Genomic DNA, 22,047 nt, shown 5'->3' with positions numbered 1-22,047 from the left:
ATTTTTATAATGCCCTTCTCCCGAAGGACTCAGGGCGGTGTACAGGGCAATAAATATAAAAACAGAATATAAAAGTTAAAATACAATTAAATATAATGCCCAAATTTAAAATTTAACACAATAATTAAGAACATGTTTAAAACCCCAACCCTAACCCATCAGACCAGGTCAGATTGCTCAAATAAATACGTTTTTAGATCGCGCCGGAAGGAGCGAAGGTCGGGGGCCATCCGGAGCTCAGCCGGCAAGCGGTTCTACAGGTCTGGCGTGCCCACAGAGAACGCCCTCCCCCTGGGGGCCACCAATCGGCATTCTTTGATCGGAGGCACCCTGAGGAGGCCGTCTCTGTGGGAGAGCACTGGACGGAGGGAAGTTGACGCCGGCCGCAGGTGTTGCCGTAGGTAATCCGGACCCATGCCATGTAGGGCTTTGTAAGTCATTACCAACACCTTGAATTTCACCTGGAGGGCAACCGGCAGCCAATGCAGCTCGCGGAGCAAAGGTGTAACATAGGAGTATCGGGAAACTCCCAGTACAACTCGCGCGGCTGCATTCTGCACTAGTTGAAGCCTCCGAGTGGACTTCAAGGGCAGCCCCATGTAGAGAGCATTACAGTAGTCTAGACGAGAGGTCACGAGCACATGAGTGACTGTACGCAAGGCATCCCGGTCCAGATAGGGTCGCAACTGGAGCACCAGGCGAACCTGGGCAAAGGCCCCCCTAGTCACAGCTCCAATATGCTCTTCCAAAGAGAGCTGTGAATCTAGAAGGACCCCCAAGTTGCGTGCCCTATCTACGGGGGGGTAATAGCTCACCCCCCATGGCCAGAGATGGAATAATCGGAATTTCCCGGGATGCCGGCACGAACAGCCACTCAGTCTTGTCAGGGTTGAGCCGAAGCCTGTTCCTCCCCATCCAGACCCGGACCGCCTCCAGGCAGCGGGACATCACGTCGAGGGCATCACTGGGGTGGTTTGGGGTCGAAATGAAAAGCTGGGTATCATCAGCATATGCTGATGATACCCAACTCCAAAACCACGAATGATCTCGCCCAGCGGCTTCATGTAGATGTTGAACAGGAGAGGCGAGAGGACCGATCCCTGAGGGACTCCACAAATGAGAGGCCTCAAGGTCGACCTCTGCCCCCCTGCCAACACCGACTGCGAACGTCCCAGAAGGTAGGAGGAGAACCACTGGAGAACTGTGCCTCCCACTCCCAACCCCCTGAGACGTCGCAGCAAGATATCATGGTCGATGGTATCAAAAGCCGCTGAGAGGTCTAAAAGGACTAGGACAGAGGAGCAACCCCTGTCCCGAGCCCGCCAGAGATCATTCACCAGCGCGACCAATGCTGTCTCCGTGCTGTACCCGGGCCTGAAGCCCGATTGGTACGGGTCTAGATAGTCAGCTTCATCCAAGAACAAAGGGAGCTGTTGCGCCACCACGCTCTCAACAACCATCGCCAGAAAGCGAAGGTTGGAGACCGGACGAAAGTTGTTTAATATTGCTGGGTCCAAGGCAGGCTTCTTGAGGAGGGGTCTCACCACCGCCTCCTTCAAGGCGGCGGGAAAGCTACCCTCACTCAAAGAGGCAGTAATCACTGCCTGGAGCCAGCCTCGTGTCCCATCCCAAGCCGCATAAGTCAGCCAGGAGGGACACGGGTCCAACAAACACGTGGTGGAGCTCAGCTTCCCCATGATCTTGTCCACTTCTTCAGGAGTCACAGGATCGAACTCCTATCAGATAACATCGACAAGGCTGCCCGTATCCTCATCGTCAGACTCTGCCCAGTCGGAGTCCAGACCGGTCCGGATCCGAGCGATTTTGTCCAACAGAAATCGACTAAACTCCTCGGCTCGACCCTGCAAGGGTTCCTCCCTCACCTCCCGATCAAGGAGAGAGCGAGTTACTCTAAACAGGGCGGCCGGGCGATTATCCACAATTGTTAAGTGATTCACTGCAATTGCTATTTTAATAACATGGTTGTTAAGTGAATCTGGCTTCCCCATTGACTTTGCTTGTCAGAAAGTCACAAAAGGTGGAAACATGACCCCAGGACACTGCAACCGTCAAGCATCTGAATGTAAATCACGTGATCATGAGGATGCTGTAATAGTCATAAATGTGAAAAATGGTCATAAGTCCATTTTTAGTGCCATTGTAACTTCAAACTGTCACTAAACAACTGTTGTAAGTCAAGGACTACCTGTATGTTGTATCATCCCTATCCACTTAGTTTATAGTTTATAGCCTGTGTGCTACAAGCTTAAGCAAATGCTGCTTTGGATGTCTACAAGCCAGATCTCTTCCCTTACGTTTCTTGTGATTTTTTACAGAGATCTTAGCGTGAAAGGTGGGATCAAGTACTTTGATATCTTATAATTCACATTTGTCTCTGTATATTCTCCAGACTTCTGTCCCAAGAAGTAACTTAATGTATTGCATAGATGGAGACAGTCCTGGACAACAGTTGGAATTTTTTAGATATAAACTCCAGAGTATTCCTGTTTCCTAGCTGCAATATTATTTAAATTTCTCATTTTTTACACACGAAGCTTTAATAGATAAAGAAACTATGGCTCCAGTTAGAGATTCTTTCGTGCCTCTGCCTTGTCTTTTGATGATTTCTTAGCCTCTGGCTAAAATAAAATTTAATTCAGAGAGGCTCCGCCTTGGCAGTAACTTCTGTAACAACTGTCTATTTGCTTATTGAATAAAACAACGTTTATCCGAAAGAGAAGCAACTCATCCCGAACTGAGTTCTCTCATCACGTCTCTAGAGTTGCAACTCCAGCTTTTAAACGCAGGATAACCATTGCAGCGGAAAGGGTTAAACGAAATCTAACTCTCCTTTTCCTGTGCTGTAAAGAGTTAGTAATCAAACAGAAGCTGAAGGCAAAACAGAGTGTCAGAGCCACTGACGGAGCTCCACTCCGAGAGAAGTTCTGGACTTGCTTGGTCTCACCCTCCAGAAGCGGCATCAGTGAGCACTTTGCCCTCACTGACAAGCAGATCCCGGCATCAGGTAAGAGTGGGTTTTGGATTACAGACTAAATCTTGGTGCATCTCCCTGTCCACTCCTGGTTTAATCAGTTTGAGTTTCTAAGTTGGACGTGAACGAGTGTCATGCAAAAGGGAGAACATTTAAGGATACATATCTGTGATTGTTGGCAGGCAAAGAAGAAGGGATGTTTACATGTGAAATTAACTTACAGTTAACCCATTCAGAGCCCCGTTTCTTCTAACAAAGCTGTGGCACTTCAATGGGAAGAGGTAGCCTTTCTTGTTTCATATCAGATGTCACCCTTCCAACCTTGAATAGAGGAGGCTGTTTGGACATTCAGTTCATACCTTCAGTAGAGTCTGCATGTGCAGGTTAAGATTGAGACCACTTCTTTATAAGTGGGCTACTTGGTTTCTTTTCTCTCTGCACCTGCTTTGTCTCCATTCTGTGTATTTTGGAAAAGGGGAACAGCCACAGGAATAATCAGATGTTCCCGCGAATGCCAGAAGCCAAGCCAACTTAGTTCACGGAAAGGCAAGCAGCTCTGAGTGACACAAATTGCAGTGGTTGCCATTCAGCTGCTGAAAGATTCATGTTGCTACAGGCTCATGTGGTTGTGGGAACAAGTCCACAGATTATCTGGAGCAGTGTATGTGTGTGCTTGTTCCTGTAAAAAGTTTTGGGAATTTTATTTCCCCCACCCCCTCTTTCTCTTTTATGTATTTATTTGAATGGGAAAAGAAAATTAAAAGTGCTGGCAGGCTTTGCAAGATTCAGCATTTGCCTACTGGGTTCTTTATACTGATAGTCCTCAATTTACAACAGTTCATTTAGTGATATTTGAAGTTACAACAGCACTGAAAAAAGTGATTTATGACCATTTTTCACACTTACGACCGTTGCAGCATCCTCATGGTCACATGATCAGAATTCAGATGCTTGGCAACTGGCATGTATTTATGACAGTTGCAATGTCCCAGGGCCTTCCTGACAAGCAAACTCAATGGGGAAGTCAGATTCATTGAACATCTGTGTTCCTAATTTAACAACTGCAGTGATTCACTTAGCAATTGTGGCAAGAAAGGTCATAAAATGGGCAGAATTCACTTAACAACTGTCTCACTTAGCAACAGAAATTTTGGGCTGAATTGTGGTCGTAAGTCGAGGACTACTGGTACAGCAAAGCAGGGAAAGAGGCATATGTTACTTCCTATCTCAAGGACCTGGAAAAGAACTGCTGGTCAGTAGAGAACAGCCTTCTTTAACTGGTATTCTCCAAATATATTGGACCTTAGTTTTCACAATTTGCATGCTAACAGGCAGGGATAGGAGTTCAAATCTGGCATCTAAAGAGCACTAAAAGTTGATTCGTTAACTGAGCTAAATGGGATGATAATCTGACCGGGCACAAGCCTCCTTCTAACGGTTCCATGAAATGTCAAGCATTTCAGTTATGTTCGTTAAAGTTATATTTGTAAAGTTGCCTGTTCAGCCAAAAGTTTCCATGGGCATGCTAAACTAGACCAAACACTGCAAAAAAATAATATAAACAGAAATATAGTGAACAAAAGAAGCTTGACATTTAAAGCTGCAGGAAGTTAATGCAACAATCTTCAGCCTCCAGGTGATGGCTTCAGTGGCGTAGCGTGGGTTGTCAGCACCCGGGGCAATTTGCGCCCCCTAACCCGGTAACGTCATGGCACCGCCGAAAAGACGCGCCCCGCAGCGGCGTAGACTTTCCAAGAAGAGTCGCGCGCATGCGGGATGCTTCCGGGTCCCTCTCGAGGGTGGCTGGGCGGGGCTCCGACCTGCAAGAGCCGCTGCATTCAAGCTCGCACATGAGCCCCGCCCAATAAAGCCACGCATGCGCACGAAGCTAGGCCAGCCGGCCGGCGGGTCCGTCTTCGCTTGGCCAAGCCTGCCGGGGCGCCTGCGGGGCGCTTGCGGTTGGCCTGAGCCTGGGCGGAGAGTTGGGCGCTTCTATTTATTTTATTCAGTTTATGTGGCCGCCCATCTCACCTGCCGGACTCGTTTCGCTTTGCAAGAAAGAGCAGCTCGAGAGCGGAGCCAAGCCGACTCTGTGCAGCCCTTGGGGCTCCCTGAGCAGCTCAGTGCGAGCGCGCCCCCCCAGATGTTGCGCCCGGTGCGGCCGGCCCCCCCTGCACCCCCCACGCTACGCCACTGGATGGCTTGACCTGGAAGTCACAGGAAATCTCTTCCGCTCTCCTTAGTAGTGGCAAAGAAGCAGCCTGCCATGGATTGCTCGGAGAAGTAAGGCCACTCTTCCTTCCTGAACCAAAGATTGTGAGAGATAATAGAACAAGATAGCAACAAAACTCAGGGTTTGTTAAGCAGTATGAATGGGTGCGTGTATGTTAAGAAGCCCCAGTCTTCAAGATGGTGATCAGCACAATTCCTAAAAGTATGAAGATTGTCCTTCAAAAACATGTTGATTTGGACCACTAAAGAGTCTGGTTCTTTTCCCACCAGGTTTCCAGGCCAGTTTAATCCCAGAGACCTGAATCCACCTGAATAGCAGCAGATCAAAGGAGAGGATGGTAGGGCTGTACCATGAAACAGGAGAGGGAGAGAACTGATTTTCATGGTGCAAACTCCCCTGCCCAGGAATTCTATGTACTGAACTTTTGAACACTAGTGTTTAATAATAGCTCACAAGTGCAGAGGAGGCATATAAACTGGCTCCCTCTCTCACATCATGCACAATGTCCATCCTCATAGCATTTATCAGTTACTATTTGGGCAATTCTTAAATAGAGATTTAGTTCTGCTGGAAAGAGTGCTAAACCAGTATTTAAAACTAAGCTGCCTGGCAGCTGACAGGTACTATGAGAGATGAGAAGAGAAATAGAAAGCGCTCTCTTGCATTGTGTAACCCTATAGCTGGGTTGCTTTTAAAAGGGGAGCCGTGTTAAATGTTGTTCGAAAAGCATTATATCAAACCGGTGTTTCAAAATAACCTGACTTAATTATTGGCACTTTACCATGCAGCCCCCCCTCCCCCCCACACACATACCTGTCATTTGGAAATCAAACAAAACCTGGAACAAATAGCTAAAAGCATTGGACTGCTTGACTATCAAAATTCCTCCTTGCCCTTATTCCATGTTAAGCGCTATCCACCAGTCTTTAAATCGATATAACTATGCCAGCATAGAATTTGATGCCCCCTTAGTAATTCCTGTTCTACCAGGCTGGTTAATTAACTAGGTTTTATATGTATAACAGAAAAAGGATGCATTTAAGAAAATATGTGATAGGGATGGGTAGCTAGCTAGCACTTCATTAGCTACCAAGAAGAGAGCTAATTCCTTAGGAAGTTCAAAAGCTGTTTTTGTGCTCCTGCCTATAATCTCTTCTTATCTGATTCAGTGAGACATATTTGGTCATATAAGCAGCAATGATCCTCCTAGGCAAATCCTAATCTGCTTTGGAAGACATTTTACTAAACAGGATGCAGTAAGAAATTTTATCAGTTAATCACTAGATGATTAATAGTGAGTTGGGTCAGAATGAATTCTAAACCACAATCTGATCTATCGACAACAATGGCTAGATTCATACATACCACATTAAAACCAAATAAATAAGAATGTAATACAATATGTGAACTTAGCTAAGATTTCCTCATACCTTTGGACTTGGATCTATCATATCTCCAATTCCTACAAAAACACTCATGTAAGTGGGAATGTAGAACTGGCATCTGATATGACTGTCACTTATAAAAGTGGCTTAATAACACAGCATGATCCCATGAATCCAATCGGGATCAGAATAGTGTCAGCCACTTCTTCCATGATGTCTGTATGCTGTGTTGAAAGTCATGGTTACCTAGACATTTGCTTGCTTGAATGTACGCAGTCCCCAGCTCAGTGCAATCAGTACACTACAACATGTACAAATGTGAAAATGTATACAAACACACACATATTGTGACATTGATGCCTACTTGTGGTAGGTGCTACATAGATGGCTTCTCAGCTCACTTGATATACACCAGCTTACCATCCTTTTGTATGGAGATCTGTATCACTAGAAGCAAGATTTCTTCTTTATAGGCATAACAGCAGGAAAAGAGTGCATTTTTCATGGAAATTGTAAAGTTCCTGGTTCAACCCCAAGTATCTTACCTGCAGGGTTGGGGGCTGCTGCTTGCCTTCATAAATGGACTAGCTGTCTGGCTCAGCACAAGGCAACTTCCTTTGCACAAAATAATAAATTATACCCCATCTTATAATGTACTGAACGTATAGTTAAACTTATTGCTAATCTGGCATTTTTATGAGTGTAGGGGTATGTTTCTTTAGTGTGGATAGGTGGCAATGCATTCAAGAGCAATAGCAATGGCACTTAGACTTATATACCACTTCATAGTGCTTTACAGCCCTCTCTAAGCAGTTTACAGAGTCAGCATATTGTCCCTAACAATCTGGGTCCTCATTGTACCAACCTTGGAAGGATGGAAGGCTGAGTCAACCTTGAGCTGGTGAGACTTGGATTGCCAAAATGCTGGTTATCAGCAGAATTAGCCTGCAGTACTGCATTCTAACCATTGCACCAACACGGCTCTTCATACCAATATACCAATATACTGGTATCAGTGAAACACAGTAAATGGAGCAAAGGATAAACATTCTCTTCTGACCTGTTATTTTAATTCAGATAGGGCAGGGATTCATCTGGTCAAGTTCTAATTTAGAAACAGATAGCGTTACCTTACTAGGAACAGATAAATGATAAACATGGTGCTGTTTTACTCAGTGCCAGATCTGAAAGGAACATTATATAATTTCTGGGGGCTTTCAGAAGAAATTGCCATTCTCACTTCTTAATTTAACAAACCCTAGACTTGTCTTCTGCCAACTGCACCAGTTGGAGACTGTGGGCCATAAGGCACCTTCAGTGTCTCTTGTTCTTTTTCTTACACATGTAGGAAAAAAAAGTATGTTTCTTTTATTATAGTTGACTTTTTGAACTAAAAATCCATTCACACTCACATTCACCCACCCATTCATACTTTTACAACTCAGTCTAGCTGGCCAGGCCAGGTTTGCATTCCAGAAGAACTGAGCCAGAATATCCACCATTCATAATACCTCATTCTATGTAATGGCTACCAATGATTACAGTTCCCATATATTGTTATAACTTCCGACAAGGCTTGTCCAGTCCTACTTTAGGTCTTTTCTCATATCTCCTAGTTACTTTTTCACCAAAATGCCATTGGCTTATTAGTTCACATGGAAACCATCTATTATTCTAAAAGCCAACTTGTATGGGGATAAACATATCTAATATACATATCTGGTTACATAGGTACACATGTTTAACATATTCCAATAGCTGACTGTTTTCTATCACGATTTTATAATGCTACCAAGAATATTTCTCAAGTATTTACTTGATTAAGTCTATCCTATCATCTCTGGCCTTTGGTGGAATATATCGTAGTATTTCATCATTAGAATGCCCTCCAGATAAATTAGATCATAAATTTCATTATTCCCAGCTGGCAATGGATAATGGAAATAGTATTCCAATGTACCTCTCTAGGGCATCAGGCTGAGAAAGTTATGTAGATTTTAATTGCTTAATTCTACCCTGTTTGTAGTTCCTTATTTAATGAGTTAATTGTAAAGGATAAGCAATGCTTTAGTTTTGAAGGGGAAAAGAAACTTAAGAATAAATACTTTAAAAATTTCTGACTCTAAAAGTCAGAAATGGGATTATGCCATGCTATATTATAGAATCAGGACTGTTGAGAGAGAGAAACTTCAGAGAATCAAATGATAAGGAAGACCACAAATGCTGAAAAACTAATTCTGTGTTATGCGCTGTGCACATATTTTAATATAAAAAATTAAAGTTTTCATTTAACTTTATAAACAACACCATCATAATACATACTTGTCAATCCTGTGCAGGATCATTTTCCTCCCATTCAAATTTGAGTTATCCTGCATGGAAAAATGTTGCCATACCACTGATTGTTTATTTCTGCATGTTTTCTTAAAATAGTTTAATCCTGTTTGGAATGTTGTATGATGATTCTTCACAGAACACACAGGCTTTATTTCTTATAGCAGTAAGGCAACCCGTCTCTCACATAGTTCTGCATTTGCACCAGATTCCAGATCCAAGAAATAAGGAAATAGAGACTCCTCAGATTGTACGCATTAGCATCTAAGGAGCAGTGTCTAAATTTGTAGGTTTCTTTGCTGGGAAAGATTGAGGGCAATAGAAGAAGGGGACGACAGAGAATGAGGTGGCTGGATGGAGTCACTGAAGCAGTAGGCGTGAGCTTAAATGGACTCCAGAAGAGGACAGGAAGGCCCTGGAGGAACATTGTCCATGGGGTCACGATGGGTCAGACATGACTTCGCAGCTAACAACAACAATGAAATAATTAGATTTTAAATTTGTATGCATTATTAAATAAAGATCAATTTTCAGATTAAACCAGTGTTTTTCAACCTTGCCAACTTTAAGATTAGTGAACTTCAGCTCCCAGAATTCCCCAGCCATCATCCTGGCTGGGGAATTCTGGGAGTTGAATTCCACATGGATTACCAACATATGGGATTAGACAGAAACTATGACACTTTTATCAAGACTTATTATACATAATTTATATTATACTGATGATAGTTATTAGTTATTGCATGATGATTCTATTTTAATATTGAATTAAGGTTTAAAATTGATATAGGCAGTGCTTTTTTTGTAAGAAAAAAGGTGCCAGAACTCACATCTTGTCAATCTTTTATTTACCTTTCTCACGTAGTCAATCAATCACTGTACACACATCCACACACATCAGTTGTGTAACAAAACATAATGGTCGTTGCCCACAGTAAGCACTCAATGCGCGACCACACGACCAATCACAAGCTGAGCAGTGCCACAAGCTGAGCAGCCGGACAAAGTATGCATGCATCAGACTCGACACACAAGCAGCCCACATGCACCATTTTAATGATTTTGCTGCTGACCTGCTACGCTTGACAGGGCGATTCAAATCCATGTGGACCAAACATCAAATTTTCAAAAGTTACTTTTAAAACTTGGAAAATCTGTCAAAAAAAGGTGCTGGAACTCCATTCCAGTGAGTTCTATGACAAAAAAAAACTGGATATAGGAGATTCTAATATGTAGAACTGAATCAATCCTAATTTTCTTTAGGATTATCATTCCCTTAGTGAAGACAGAACTGAGATATCTTGCTAATCCTTTCTTTGTAAGTTTTGATATTTCAAAATGGTTGAATGCTTGCTACGTTCTTCTTTGGGGTAGATTTTACATTAGTCCCTCATGCTAAAACAGATGTTAAAGGACAAAGTTTAGAAAGGAGGTGGAATTAATTATTATTAGCTGGGGTAAAAGCTTCATGTGAAGAAATGAAAAGTGAATATTTCCTGTGAATCTTTCAGTTCAAAAATTTGGCAGAAGGTAGAGATGGTTTAAAGCATTTTTAAACATGTAAAAATAAATGTCAGCCAAATGTTTCTGCACTAATTCAGACCTAAAGCACCATGCAGTCATTTGCAGATTATAAAATCTTATGCAAGTTATGATCTAGTGTTCATCATCAGTACACAAGTAGAAATCAGAATATTTTTCCCTTTTCTGCATAAATCTTCCCCAGATGCAAGCAGTGGGTCAATACCAAATAAGCAGGGACATATCGCAACAGCTGTACAATCCGGACTCGGAGAGAGACTGGCAAGATCCCAAAGACAGATTCTAGACTAGGGAATCTAGTCTGCAGTTCTCCCTTCAATTTACTATCTAGCTTGATAATTGTTCATAGACATACCTTTCCAGTACAGTATAATTGTTTTCGAAGGGACGCGGTGGCTCAGTGGGTTAGGACGCTGAACTTGTCGATCGGAAGGTCGGCAGTTTGGCGGGTCGAATCCCGAGTGCCGCGTAGCAGAATGAGCGCCTGTTACTCGTCCCAGCTTCTGCCAACCTAGCAGTTCGAAAGCACGTAAAAATGCAAGTAGACAAATAGGGACCACTACGGTGGGAAGGTAACAGCGTTCCGTGCTAGTCATGCCGGCCACATGACCACGGAGACATCCTCGGACAAGCGCTGGCTCTTCGGCTATGAAACGGAGATGAGCACCGGCCCCTAGAGTCAGAAACGACTAGCACGCATGTGCGGGGGAACCTTTACCTTTACTATAATTGTTTTAGCCAACCATTGAAACCGAAAACTACTCCATTTTTGATCTCTTGTTAATTTTCAAATACTTGAGATTTTCAAATATTAGCCAAAAACAAATTATAGATTTTGACATATAGTATAGAGTGATAATTTTGTTGAACTACATGCCGCACACCCCTCCAGATGTAGTAGTAACAGTACCTGAATATGGCAAATTCCTGATTTTTATCTTTAGCAGCAAGACTATTGCAACCAAACTTTATTGGTTCCCTGAGGCATCTAATGTTTGAATATGCTTTTTATATTACATCCCAAATAAATAGCCATAGTCTTGAAAAGATATTCTGGGTTCTGGAATTGTCCAGATGACCCATTATCCCATGCCAAAGCCTTTCTGATTTCAATAAAAAAGCTCATTCCGTGTTATTCTAGAGAAAGTTCATATCTTATAGATCACTGGTTCCCAACCTTTTCTATACCCCACACCCCTAGAACGCTTCTGATATATTCTCGCATTCCCTTACAAAAGTTCAAAATAACGGCAATGAATTATGCATATCCACTATAATTTTGAAAACCCAAGTTTTTGCACCCCTGTTATAAATAGGGATGTATACACAAGGACTCCTGGGAAAAGGAAATAACTTTTTGTGTTTTTTATCCCACTCCTCACCCACTCCTCACTAGGGGCTTCAGGTAAGAGAGAGAGAGAGAGAGAGAGAGAGAGAGAGAGAGAGAGAGAGAGAGAGAGAGAGAGAGAGAGAGAGAGAGAGAGAGAGAGAGAGAGAGAGAGAGAGAGAGAGAGAGAGAGAGAGAGAGAGAGAGAGAGAGAGAGAGCAGACACATTCTCCTTCTCCTTTTCCCACCATGAGGAGAGAAAAACAAAAAGAAGCAGGCTTTTTGTCAGAACTTCCTTAACAACCTTTATTTGTCCTTTTGGAATGTAAGCATCTGTCTTAAGATACTTTTAATGGGCTTGGCTCTATTCATACAAACATCCTCATATGGACACTGATGAATGAATTAAAAAATTCCTTTCAGGGTTACCTCAATATTTTTCCTACAAGGAAAAGCGTGTGTGGATTCTAGAGCCAATCAACACCACTCCTTTTTACCCAATACTAAAGTACAAAGAATTGTCAGCCTATCATTGTTTGGTTGCCAGCACTTATTATCAGCACTCTCTCACTCAGGACTGATTTATCAGTTAAGTATTATAGATAAAGTGCCTAGGGCCATGAATATGTTTGCTTATATGCTGCCCATCTCACTGTCCAAAGTGCTTTTTTAAAATTTTGTTTTAATCAGAAGGAATAAAACTGAAGTAGAAATTATTTATTTTATGCCTTTGAATAAATTTAATAAATTCACTTTTAATTAAAAACACATGAGAAATGAACAAAATTTAAACATCTAGCCAATAATCTTATTTGTAATCTAGAGGCATAGGGTGTCTACTGAAATTTAGTTAGCTTTGATGATGATGATGATGATTATATATTTTACTGTTTCCTATTTCTGTAAAATTCAAAGAAAATATTGAAAATCATATGGAGTATACTTTTTAATACTATTCTGTTGAAAGAAAAATCTTCATCAGGGCCAAGTCCAAGCCAGGAATAAACAAAATGGAGACTGCTTTAGAAAGAAGGTTCTTGTTTATTGAAGAGCAGAACCACAACAGCATGTGGCTCTGGGGCAGCTGACCACATGGAACTGGGACTGGTGGATTTTTATGCCCTCTTGGGCTTTCGTATTTGTTCCTGTTCCTGTGGCATGAACTTTGACCTGAGGTTCAGTGTGCCCTTTTGGTATTCTGATGGTGGTGGGTTAATCCTATTAGGTCCTAAAGGTCATGTCCTGCTTCTCTGGGGCTGTGGCTGATGGCTATGTCCTGTGTTGGATTTTGGGGTGAGGGATTGCTGGTTCTAATCCTATCACTCTGCTGTTGTTAGCTATCAAATCTTTCTCCAAGGGATTTCAAAAGATCCTGTCTTGAATGAGTTTCTGCAGGTAGTATTTGCTTATGAATGGGGCCTCAGTCTTTCTGAATGGGATTGTCAAATCTGCATTTCTACAAACCTGACCTGCTGAGTTTCTGGCTGGGGGAGAGGGAGAAGTTTCTGACTTTGAAGATTTTCTCCATTATTCCTTTTGGGAAATATAATATTCAGCCTTTTTAATATTCCCCAAAATATTTCTTTCTTTGGGGAGTGGGGGGAAAGGAAAATAAGTAAGCTGGTACCATTTCCTGTGGTTGCACCTGTCCCCTCCAAAGCCATTGATGCTGCCATGTGAAGATGGCTGCAGCTGGCTCTTTTGCCCAATAAAATGAAGGTACTTCTAAGGCAGAGAAACCGGAGCTGGAAAACTTGTTTCCTGCAGCCCCTTTAATGAAAGCACATGTGCCCCATTTAATGCAACAAAGGGAAGCTAATTAATTAAAGGCTGTCTGCTGACTGACAGAAACATGGGAATCAGATCTGGATTACTCAGTGAAAATTTCCTTTGATTCTCAACCTGTGACTGTACAACATTTCTTTCAAAGGAACAGAAGATAGTTATTGAAGATCCAACAATGGTGGAACCAGAGAACAGTGCAAAATAAATGTTATTAAACACCCTCTCCTGAAGGGCAAGTTAAGTGTCATATACATTATGTGTAGAAGGAAACGACAGAGGCCGTTTCCATGCTAATGATTTACAGTATCTTGCACAGTCAGCTAGCAATATATAGTTTGTCTTCATTACTGATGTATTGACACATACTGCAATCACTACAGGTAGTCCTTTACTCACACTGGCCAGTTAACCACCACGTGAAATTACGCTGGACTGACAAAAAGTTGGTTATGACCCACCCTCAATGTTACGACTGCTGCACCATGCAGTCATGTGGTCACATTTCAGGCGCTTGGCAACTGGCTTGCATTTATGACTGGTTGCAGTATTCCATGGTCATATGATTGTTTTCTGGCAAAAAACAACACCCATTGGATAAGCTAGATTTGGATTTATAACCATATGATTTGCTTAATACCCATGTATTTCACTTAATGATCATGATGATTCATTTAATGCCTGTCATAAAAATGGTCATAAAATTGAATCTGGACACGTGGTGAATTACAATGATCTATAACTAATATTCTGAGCTCAATTGTGTTGTAAGTCAAGAATTACCTGTAGTGTGAAAAGAACAGCCTTCAAATGAAAAATTACTTTGGGCAGAAAGAATGATTAGGGTTGAAGGAGGGATAAAGGAATGTTTAACTTCAAACCAGGAGCCATTTTTCTACTCCAATTCACATATGAAAAGAGATATTGTAATTGAATTTGCCAGAATTTATTGTAGTTCATAATTTCGTTCTGTGATTTATACTGTACTGGCCATGGTTCCTGATATTTATGTTTTCTATGGAGCTTAATAATGATTCTTGGTCAAGTAATGACCTCCTGGAAAATTATAACCTCTGTGACATTTATAAAACTAATGCTTATTCACTTCTATTTTACTCCATTATCCTTTTTATGAGCTTTGTCTTTATTCATTTATGTATTTTTTCTATTTTTTTTTAAAAGTAACACAATTTGGATTGTTTGTAAATAATCCTTGCTACTCTTGTTGAATTGAGAAGCAGCACTTCTTAGAGCAGGGGTAGGCAACCTCAGCTCTTTTATGACTCATGGACTTCAACTCCCAGAATTCCTGAGCCAGCTAGTTGAAGTCCATGAGTCATAAAAGAGCCGAGGTTGCCTACCCCTGTCTTAGAGGATATGCTCTTGAACATAAGCAGAGTGTCAAAGAATACTGAATAATTTACAGAATGTCCCATGATATGGAAAATGCATAATTATTTATAATATGGCTGATTATGAATAATGAATTACTCATAATATGGAATTATTAGGATGCAGAGTATTGACCATCAACTATCAATGAATGTTAGCAGACATTCATTCCCTCTGAAGTAAAATAGATCTAGTAATACATGAAGATTTTTATTACTAAAGAAGACCATTGGTGAAAATCACTCTAACTAAACCACAACTTGAAGAGAGGAAAGCAGATGAGAGAGAGAGAGAGTGCAAACTGACCCATGACAGAGAGATGGAGAGGGAAGTTCCCTTTGTTTTTTAAACATGGTTTCTCCTTTTGAGATTACTTTCTTCTTATCATCTGCAGGACACAATGGTATTCTTAATCCTACTGGTTACACTGGCAGTGGTGTCTCCATCTTCATTGGCGGTAAGTATTGAGATCCAACTTTCAGAACTGGAATCAAATGAAAATAAAGGCCAGACGTTTGTAAGGGATGTGGAATACTAAAACAAAGGTACATGTTGTATGCTAATGCTGTTTTGATGAAGGCAGTTTAAGTAGGGAAAAACTGGGAATTCTTGCCTCCTAATTTGCTGAACATGGTTGGTTTCAATTATCCTGCACTTCATGTGGAGTTTCTTCTAAGGCAGGGCTCTTAGGAGACCCTCTCAGGCCGCCTGGCATCTTTCACTATTGGAGAAAGCATATACCAGCCAAAGCAGAATCAAGCAAAACAGAATCCCACATGCCAAGAGAAGCAATGGTAATTGTGTCTTTGGCTATCTGGAGAAAGCAGCTCTCACTATGGGGGAAGAATCAAAGAATTATGAAAGAATGAAATTCTGGGAAAGGAATTTCACTGCAAACTCTACGGGCTAGGTTTAGAGGCCCAACTTATCCCATGCTGCCTATCAAGACAAGAAACAGCACACATCTGAATATGAAAAGTCATCTCTTCCTTGCATCTTTTCCAAAGGTAGATATTTTTGGCCAGTGTGGGAAACAAGTCGTCCTCTAAATAGGTCTTGTTAAGGTGTAGCAGTAAAGCATCTTTTGCTTTAAGAATTAGAAGTTTTGACAACGTAATAGTTTTGTGCAGGGAACAGAGTTTCAGGCTGGGGAAGGGGGATAAATACCATAAAGCAGAGGTTTCCAACCTTTTGGGCACCAGGGACTGGTTCCATGGAGAGAGGTTTTTTCGCAGATCGGAGGGTGCATGGTTTTGTGTGCTGCCTGCATCTCACGGATGGAGCTTTCCTTCCTTGTTTGTGTGGACTGGTTGCAAGCATGCTGCGGCCCAGTACTGGTCCATGGACCGGGGTTGGGGACCTCTGCCATAAAGTCTGCCAGTTAAATGTGGCCTCTCGGTGACTTTAAAGAAAGCTTTTGATCTCAGTTTTGGTTCACAGCTAATTCCCTTGTTTGATTTCCCATTTGGATTGTGCTTAGGATTAGAGTTTGATTGATTGCATTTTAAAAACTGATGGTAATTATTGCTTTTATAAATTACTATCTGCTGCAAATTTGTATATTAAATTATGCTGATTGGTGGCTATATTATGGGACTGAAGGAAGAGAAATATAGAAATGTGCAGAGTTTTCTTCCAATGACACATGCCCTGAAGTGAATTTGCTACAGTATTTGCCTATGCTACTTAAGTTGATGTATTCAAGGTGGTACTTTCATTTCCCAAGTTAGGAACAGGCTGATTTGAAAATTATAAAGCATGTAATGTAATGTAATTGTAATGTAATATTAGAAATAAAAATGTGTGTGCTTTATGCACCACCATGTTTAAACATGCTTGCATCTTCATAAAAATATGTATTTAGTTGATGTTTGTATCTACCATCATCCTTCAACAGTCTGTGGAGGTCTCCCTGTTGTGTTTCCAGGCTATTTTCTAAGTCAGCAAATGATATATTGGGTTAGTTTTACCAGTGGCATGATTTTTGGTATACATTTTAAAATTATAAGCAAGAAGTAGACTTCTCTTATCTTTTATTTGGTTTTATAATGTACATATATTTTATAATATACCTCTGTTTTCCATTTTTCAGGAATAAATAGACATGATCTTGCTAAAGTTTGACATGTCAATTTAAATTTTTCATTTAAATGCTGAAGTCCTTAGCCTGGCCTAGAACGTGACCAGTGGGACCAATTATCCAATACAGATCCTTTCCAACAATACAGGTCCTGTCCATTCCGAGTTATTTGGTGTTATAGTCCAACACTTCTAGAGGATGTCCAGTTGGGGAAGATGCTTCTGACCAATCCTTGGATTGTATATACCAGTGGTGGCGAACCTATGGCATGCGTGCCAGAGGCGGCACTCAGAGCCCTCTCTGTGGGCATGCGCGCCATCATTGCCAGCAGCTTGCGCAGGTCCATTAGGCCGCCACCCGGAGCAGCAGCCCCACCCAACACAAAGGAGGTGAAGCAGCCAGCTAGCAAGCTCGAGTAGAGGTGGTAGAGCATGCCCACGCCCATCAAGCCAAAGGCCACCCCGAGCAGGGAAAGCCAGATCCCCATCAGCGCCATGGCCCCCCAGGCCCAACTAGGATTGTGTGCCTCCCCCCCATCTATGCTGGGCCTCCTGCCCACCACCCCACCAGTCAGAGACCCCTTGGATCTCCCCCAACCCTGCCCGGCCCCTACAGGCATCCCCCCCATGAACAACATTGAGGGGGCCATGCCCACTCCAGCCACACCACCCAGTCTGCTGTGACAACTGCAGCCATGCCCACCCAGTGGGCCACACCCCCATGCCCCCCCTGAGGGCACCACAATACTGAGGCGGCCCTGGCACTTTGTGATAAATAAGTGGGTTTGGGGTTGTGGTTTGGGTACTCAGTCTCTAAAAGGTTCGCCATCACTGGTATATACTCTTTCTTAAACATAGGCTGCCAAGAAGAGGCAATGGAGGCAGGAAAGGGACAGAGCCAGCAGCATCCAGAAGTACGCTACAGTTTAGTAGCAAAATGATGCGCTGGCCTCTCCCTCACAGAATAAAAACGTTGAAAAGTGCGGCCACACAAAATCACTTCTTGGCAGAGCAGCAGAAATCCTGTCATCCTCATAGGTGACAGAACCAGTAATGCACAGCTGGCTGTACTTTTCCCAGTTGAAAACAATCTTCCATAAAGCACAGGACTTGTGCTCTCTGAAGTGAACATTAGTCCTGTTGTTAAGATATGGATATACTGTTTTTTTAAAGGAGTGCTAAATCCATACTTAAAAATCAGGTCTTGTGCTCTTTCAAAAGAACACAGTATATGGTTATATCACGTAAAAGAACATTGCACAGATTCACTTATCCATTTAAGGAATATCAATTCCATATGTATTTTTATGGCTGTATTTGTATAGATGCATATCCACAACAGGCTAATATAGCCAATATGTCCTGGGCCAATCCAACCCCTGAGTATTTCATCAAGCACATCCTCAATGAAGCATCTTAAATCATGCCCATGGCAAAATCTGTCTTGGGAGAACAGAGAAAGCTCTATTTTAAATCTCAAATACTGTAGTTGAGACTGATTTTAAGCCACTTCTCTTGTGGACTTTGGAAGTTATGCAGGCAAAATCATGAGAACATCTCATTTATAAACAGTCTGTGGGGCATGTTTGTACAGTCATTTTTGGAAAGACAAAAGGATAAGGCCTTAAGCCTCTCCTATCAATGTGTTACACGTGAGATGGAGATAATGTGTGGAAAAGGGGAGAAATTGTTGTTTTCAAGAAAGGATAATGGAATAGGTAAGCACTAGTGGGAATGCACTCTCAGTGAAAGTGGCATAATTAGCAGACACCTTTTTGTTATGAAACTATAGGTAAATTAAGAAGGTTAGGATTAGATGACTCATTCTTATTTTATCCTCCAAACAGAAGAAGACAAGGTAAATATCAATGAAAAACAACAAAAGTGCTTCTGTGAGACACAGACTTTTGCTTTCTAGTAAGATAAAGCTAAGATCACTCACCCCATCATGCCATAGTGCTTTGCTTGGTTTGGGCTTAGCTCAAATCCAACTACCGTGAGTTACAAACTACTGTCTATGCCATGGCTTACTATTTTGTCTGGACCAGCTCATTGTTCAACACTTTATGGATAAAATAAGCAATGATTAGTATAATTCTGAATCAGTTTGGCTCGGTCTTCTTAAGATTTCATTTGAGACTGTGTTTGGAATGGTTAGGAATTGTGCCTTCAGTTGTGCTTAACTGCCTTTAAAAACAAAAAGTGAGAACTTAAAAATGGCATAACACCTCTTTCTGAAGTAAACCATGCTTTGCTGCATCCTTGAAAGAACTCAGTTAAGCCAAATGTTAAATACCTGAGCAACTGCTCTAATTTATTATATCATGTGAATTAGGTGTCCATCTGAGCTGCTTCTTCCTACTTTGTTATTTTGAAATTAAGCCTTTGTTTTCTCATCATGTTGAGAAGTTGATCTAGCCCAGGGGTCGGCAACCTTAAACACTCAAAGAACCACTTGGACCCTTTCTCTCTCTTTTTTTTTTATCAAGGAGTTTTACAATATTTTACATTATATCCCCAAATCCCTCCCACCCCAACCCCCCCACTTTCCCCCCCCCACTTCCCAGAGCTAAATACAGGATTATAGTTACAACAATCATATTCTAAATAAAAATTTACACAATATACAATCAACCAAATTCGTACTGCGCTTTAACTCTCTCTTAGCATAACTACTAACAATAACAATATCCCACTAAATTCTACTCATAAGCTAAATGGAACTTTTTGGTCCCATATTTGTTTTCAATATAATTTATCCATCTCCTCCAAACTGAAATATATCTCTCCTGTGAGTGATCCTTTAAATAAGCAGAAATCTTGGACATTTCTGCAAGATTAGAAACTTTAAACACCCATTCTTCTACCATGGGCAGATTGTCCTTCTTCCAATATTGTCCCACCAGTAACCGTGCTGCCGTTATCATATTCAACATCAGATTAGTCTCTTTGACATCACAATTTATAACAATACCCAGTAAGAACAATTGCGGGGAAAACTTTATCTTCCTCTTAAAAATCTTTTGAATGTTCCACCAAATTTTAATCCAGAAGGCTTTTATGTTTCTACAAGTCCACCACATGTAGCTTCTAAGCTACCACACCTCCAACACTTAGACTGCAGATTAGGATACATGTTGGACAACTTCTTGGGATCCAGATGCCATCTATAAAACATTTTGTAAAAATTTTCTCTTAAATTTTGAGCCTGGGTAAATTTAACATTTATAACCCAAATTATCTCCCAGGTGTCCAACGAGATTGGTTCCTGAATATTTTGTGCCCACTTTACCATGCAATCTTTAACCAATTCCGTTTCCGAATCCAATTCAATTAAAGCATTATATATCCTCTTTATATGTGCACATTTTGAATCTCTAATTTGCTTTTCTAAATTTTGATCTGTAATTGTGATACCAACCTTTTGGTCTGACTTCCACCTAGCTTTCAATTGGGTATATTGAAACCAAGAGTAATTTATGTTTTCTTGTCTTAACTCCTCTGCTGATTTAAGTTGCCAATCATTCCCTTGCAATTTGAGTAGTTCCTTATAAGAAACCATATCCATACTCACTCCCATAGATACACCCTCTATCGCGTGTCCAGGAATTCCCCAAATCGGTATTTTATAATTTAACTTATTATAGTACTTTTTCCAGACACGCAGTAAAGCACTTCTAAGAATATGGGATTTAAAAGCCCTGTCTACCTTCTTATCATAAAGCAAGTATGCATGCCATCCATATACCAAATCCCATCCCTCAAGATGAAGTATTCTCTTGTTAGTTAAATTAAGCCAATCACTAACCCAGGTCAAAGCAGCCGCATCATAGTACAATTTCAAATTCGGCGCCTTGAGTCCCCCTCTTTCCCTGGCATCCTGTAAAATCTTGAATTTAACTCTTGGTTTTTTCCCCGCCCAGATAAATTTGTTAATACCCTTCTGCCATTGATCAAGGATGGCATCCTTTTTCAGTATAGGTATCATCTGAAACAGAAAGAGGAACTTTGGTAGAACATTCATTTTAACAACTGCAATTCTTCCCAGTAGTGATAATTGTAATTTTTTCCAATTATTTAAGTCCCTTTGTACCTTCAACCATAGTGTTTCATAATTATTCTTATACAATTTTACATTTGAGGCTGCAATATGCACTCCTAGATATTTAACCTTCTTCACTATTTCAAAACCTGTTAAGTTAGATAACATATCCCTTTCACTCGTAGATAAATTCTTGGATAATATCTTAGTTTTATTACTGTTCACCTTAAACCCAGAAACCTTACCATACTGAGTTATAATTTCCATCAAGTCTACAACCGACTGTAGCGGTTGGGATACTGTCACAACCAAGTCATCAGCAAAAGCTCTCAGTCTGTAATCATTCTGTTTTATTTTAATTCCCTTTATCAAAGAGGACTCTCGAATTTTAATTAGTAAAATCTCTAATGTTAAAACAAACAATAATGGTGATAGGGGGCAGCCCTGCCTTGTACCTTTTTCAATTCTAAAAGTCTCTGTTAGTCCCCCATTAACTATAATTTGTGCAGTTTGTTGTTGATATATAGCTTTAATAGCATGTAGAAAACCTTCTCCAAAATTCATCTCCTCAACAACTCTTAATAAAAACTGCCAATTCAATTGGTCAAAGGCTTTCTCTGCATCCAAAAATATCAGTGCTGCGGAGACTTGGTTGTTCTTATCCAAATATTCAAGCAAGTTAACAATTTGTCTTACATTATTTTTCATATACCTCCCAGATATAAATCCCGATTGGTCACTATGAATCATTTGTTTCAAAACTTGCATTAATCTATTAGCCAATACTTTAGCAAAGATCTTATAATCTGTATTTAAGAGCGATATAGGTCTATAATTTTTAGGTTGGGTAAGATCTTGATCCTCCTTTGGGATCAACGATACAAAAGCTGTCCTCCATGATGGAGGAACTGCGCCTCCAGTCTGAATTTCATTAAACAA

The 22,047-nt window shown here is 41.1% G+C and overlaps 1 protein-coding gene across 1 annotated transcript in view; it reads left to right on the top strand.

The window, feature by feature from the left end:
• Positions 1-2,908: 2,908 nt before the first annotated feature.
• Positions 2,909-22,047, top strand: part of PAPLN (papilin, proteoglycan like sulfated glycoprotein) — an 85,149-nt gene continuing 66,010 nt past the window's right edge. Inside the window, exons 1-2 of the mRNA XM_081315810.1 lie at positions 2,909-3,025; positions 15,382-15,444. Coding sequence (XP_081171936.1) covers positions 15,388-15,444 — 57 coding nt within the window. The 5' untranslated portion in view covers positions 2,909-3,025; positions 15,382-15,387. The remainder of the gene's footprint in view (positions 3,026-15,381; positions 15,445-22,047) is intronic.

Source organism: Vipera berus (genome assembly GCF_964194415.1).
Source record: "Vipera berus genome assembly, chromosome: 1".
Lineage (NCBI taxonomy): Eukaryota > Metazoa > Chordata > Lepidosauria > Squamata > Viperidae > Vipera > Vipera berus.
The sequence above is the reverse complement of the archived record's forward strand: the minus strand, read 5'-3'. Positions and strand labels throughout refer to the sequence as shown.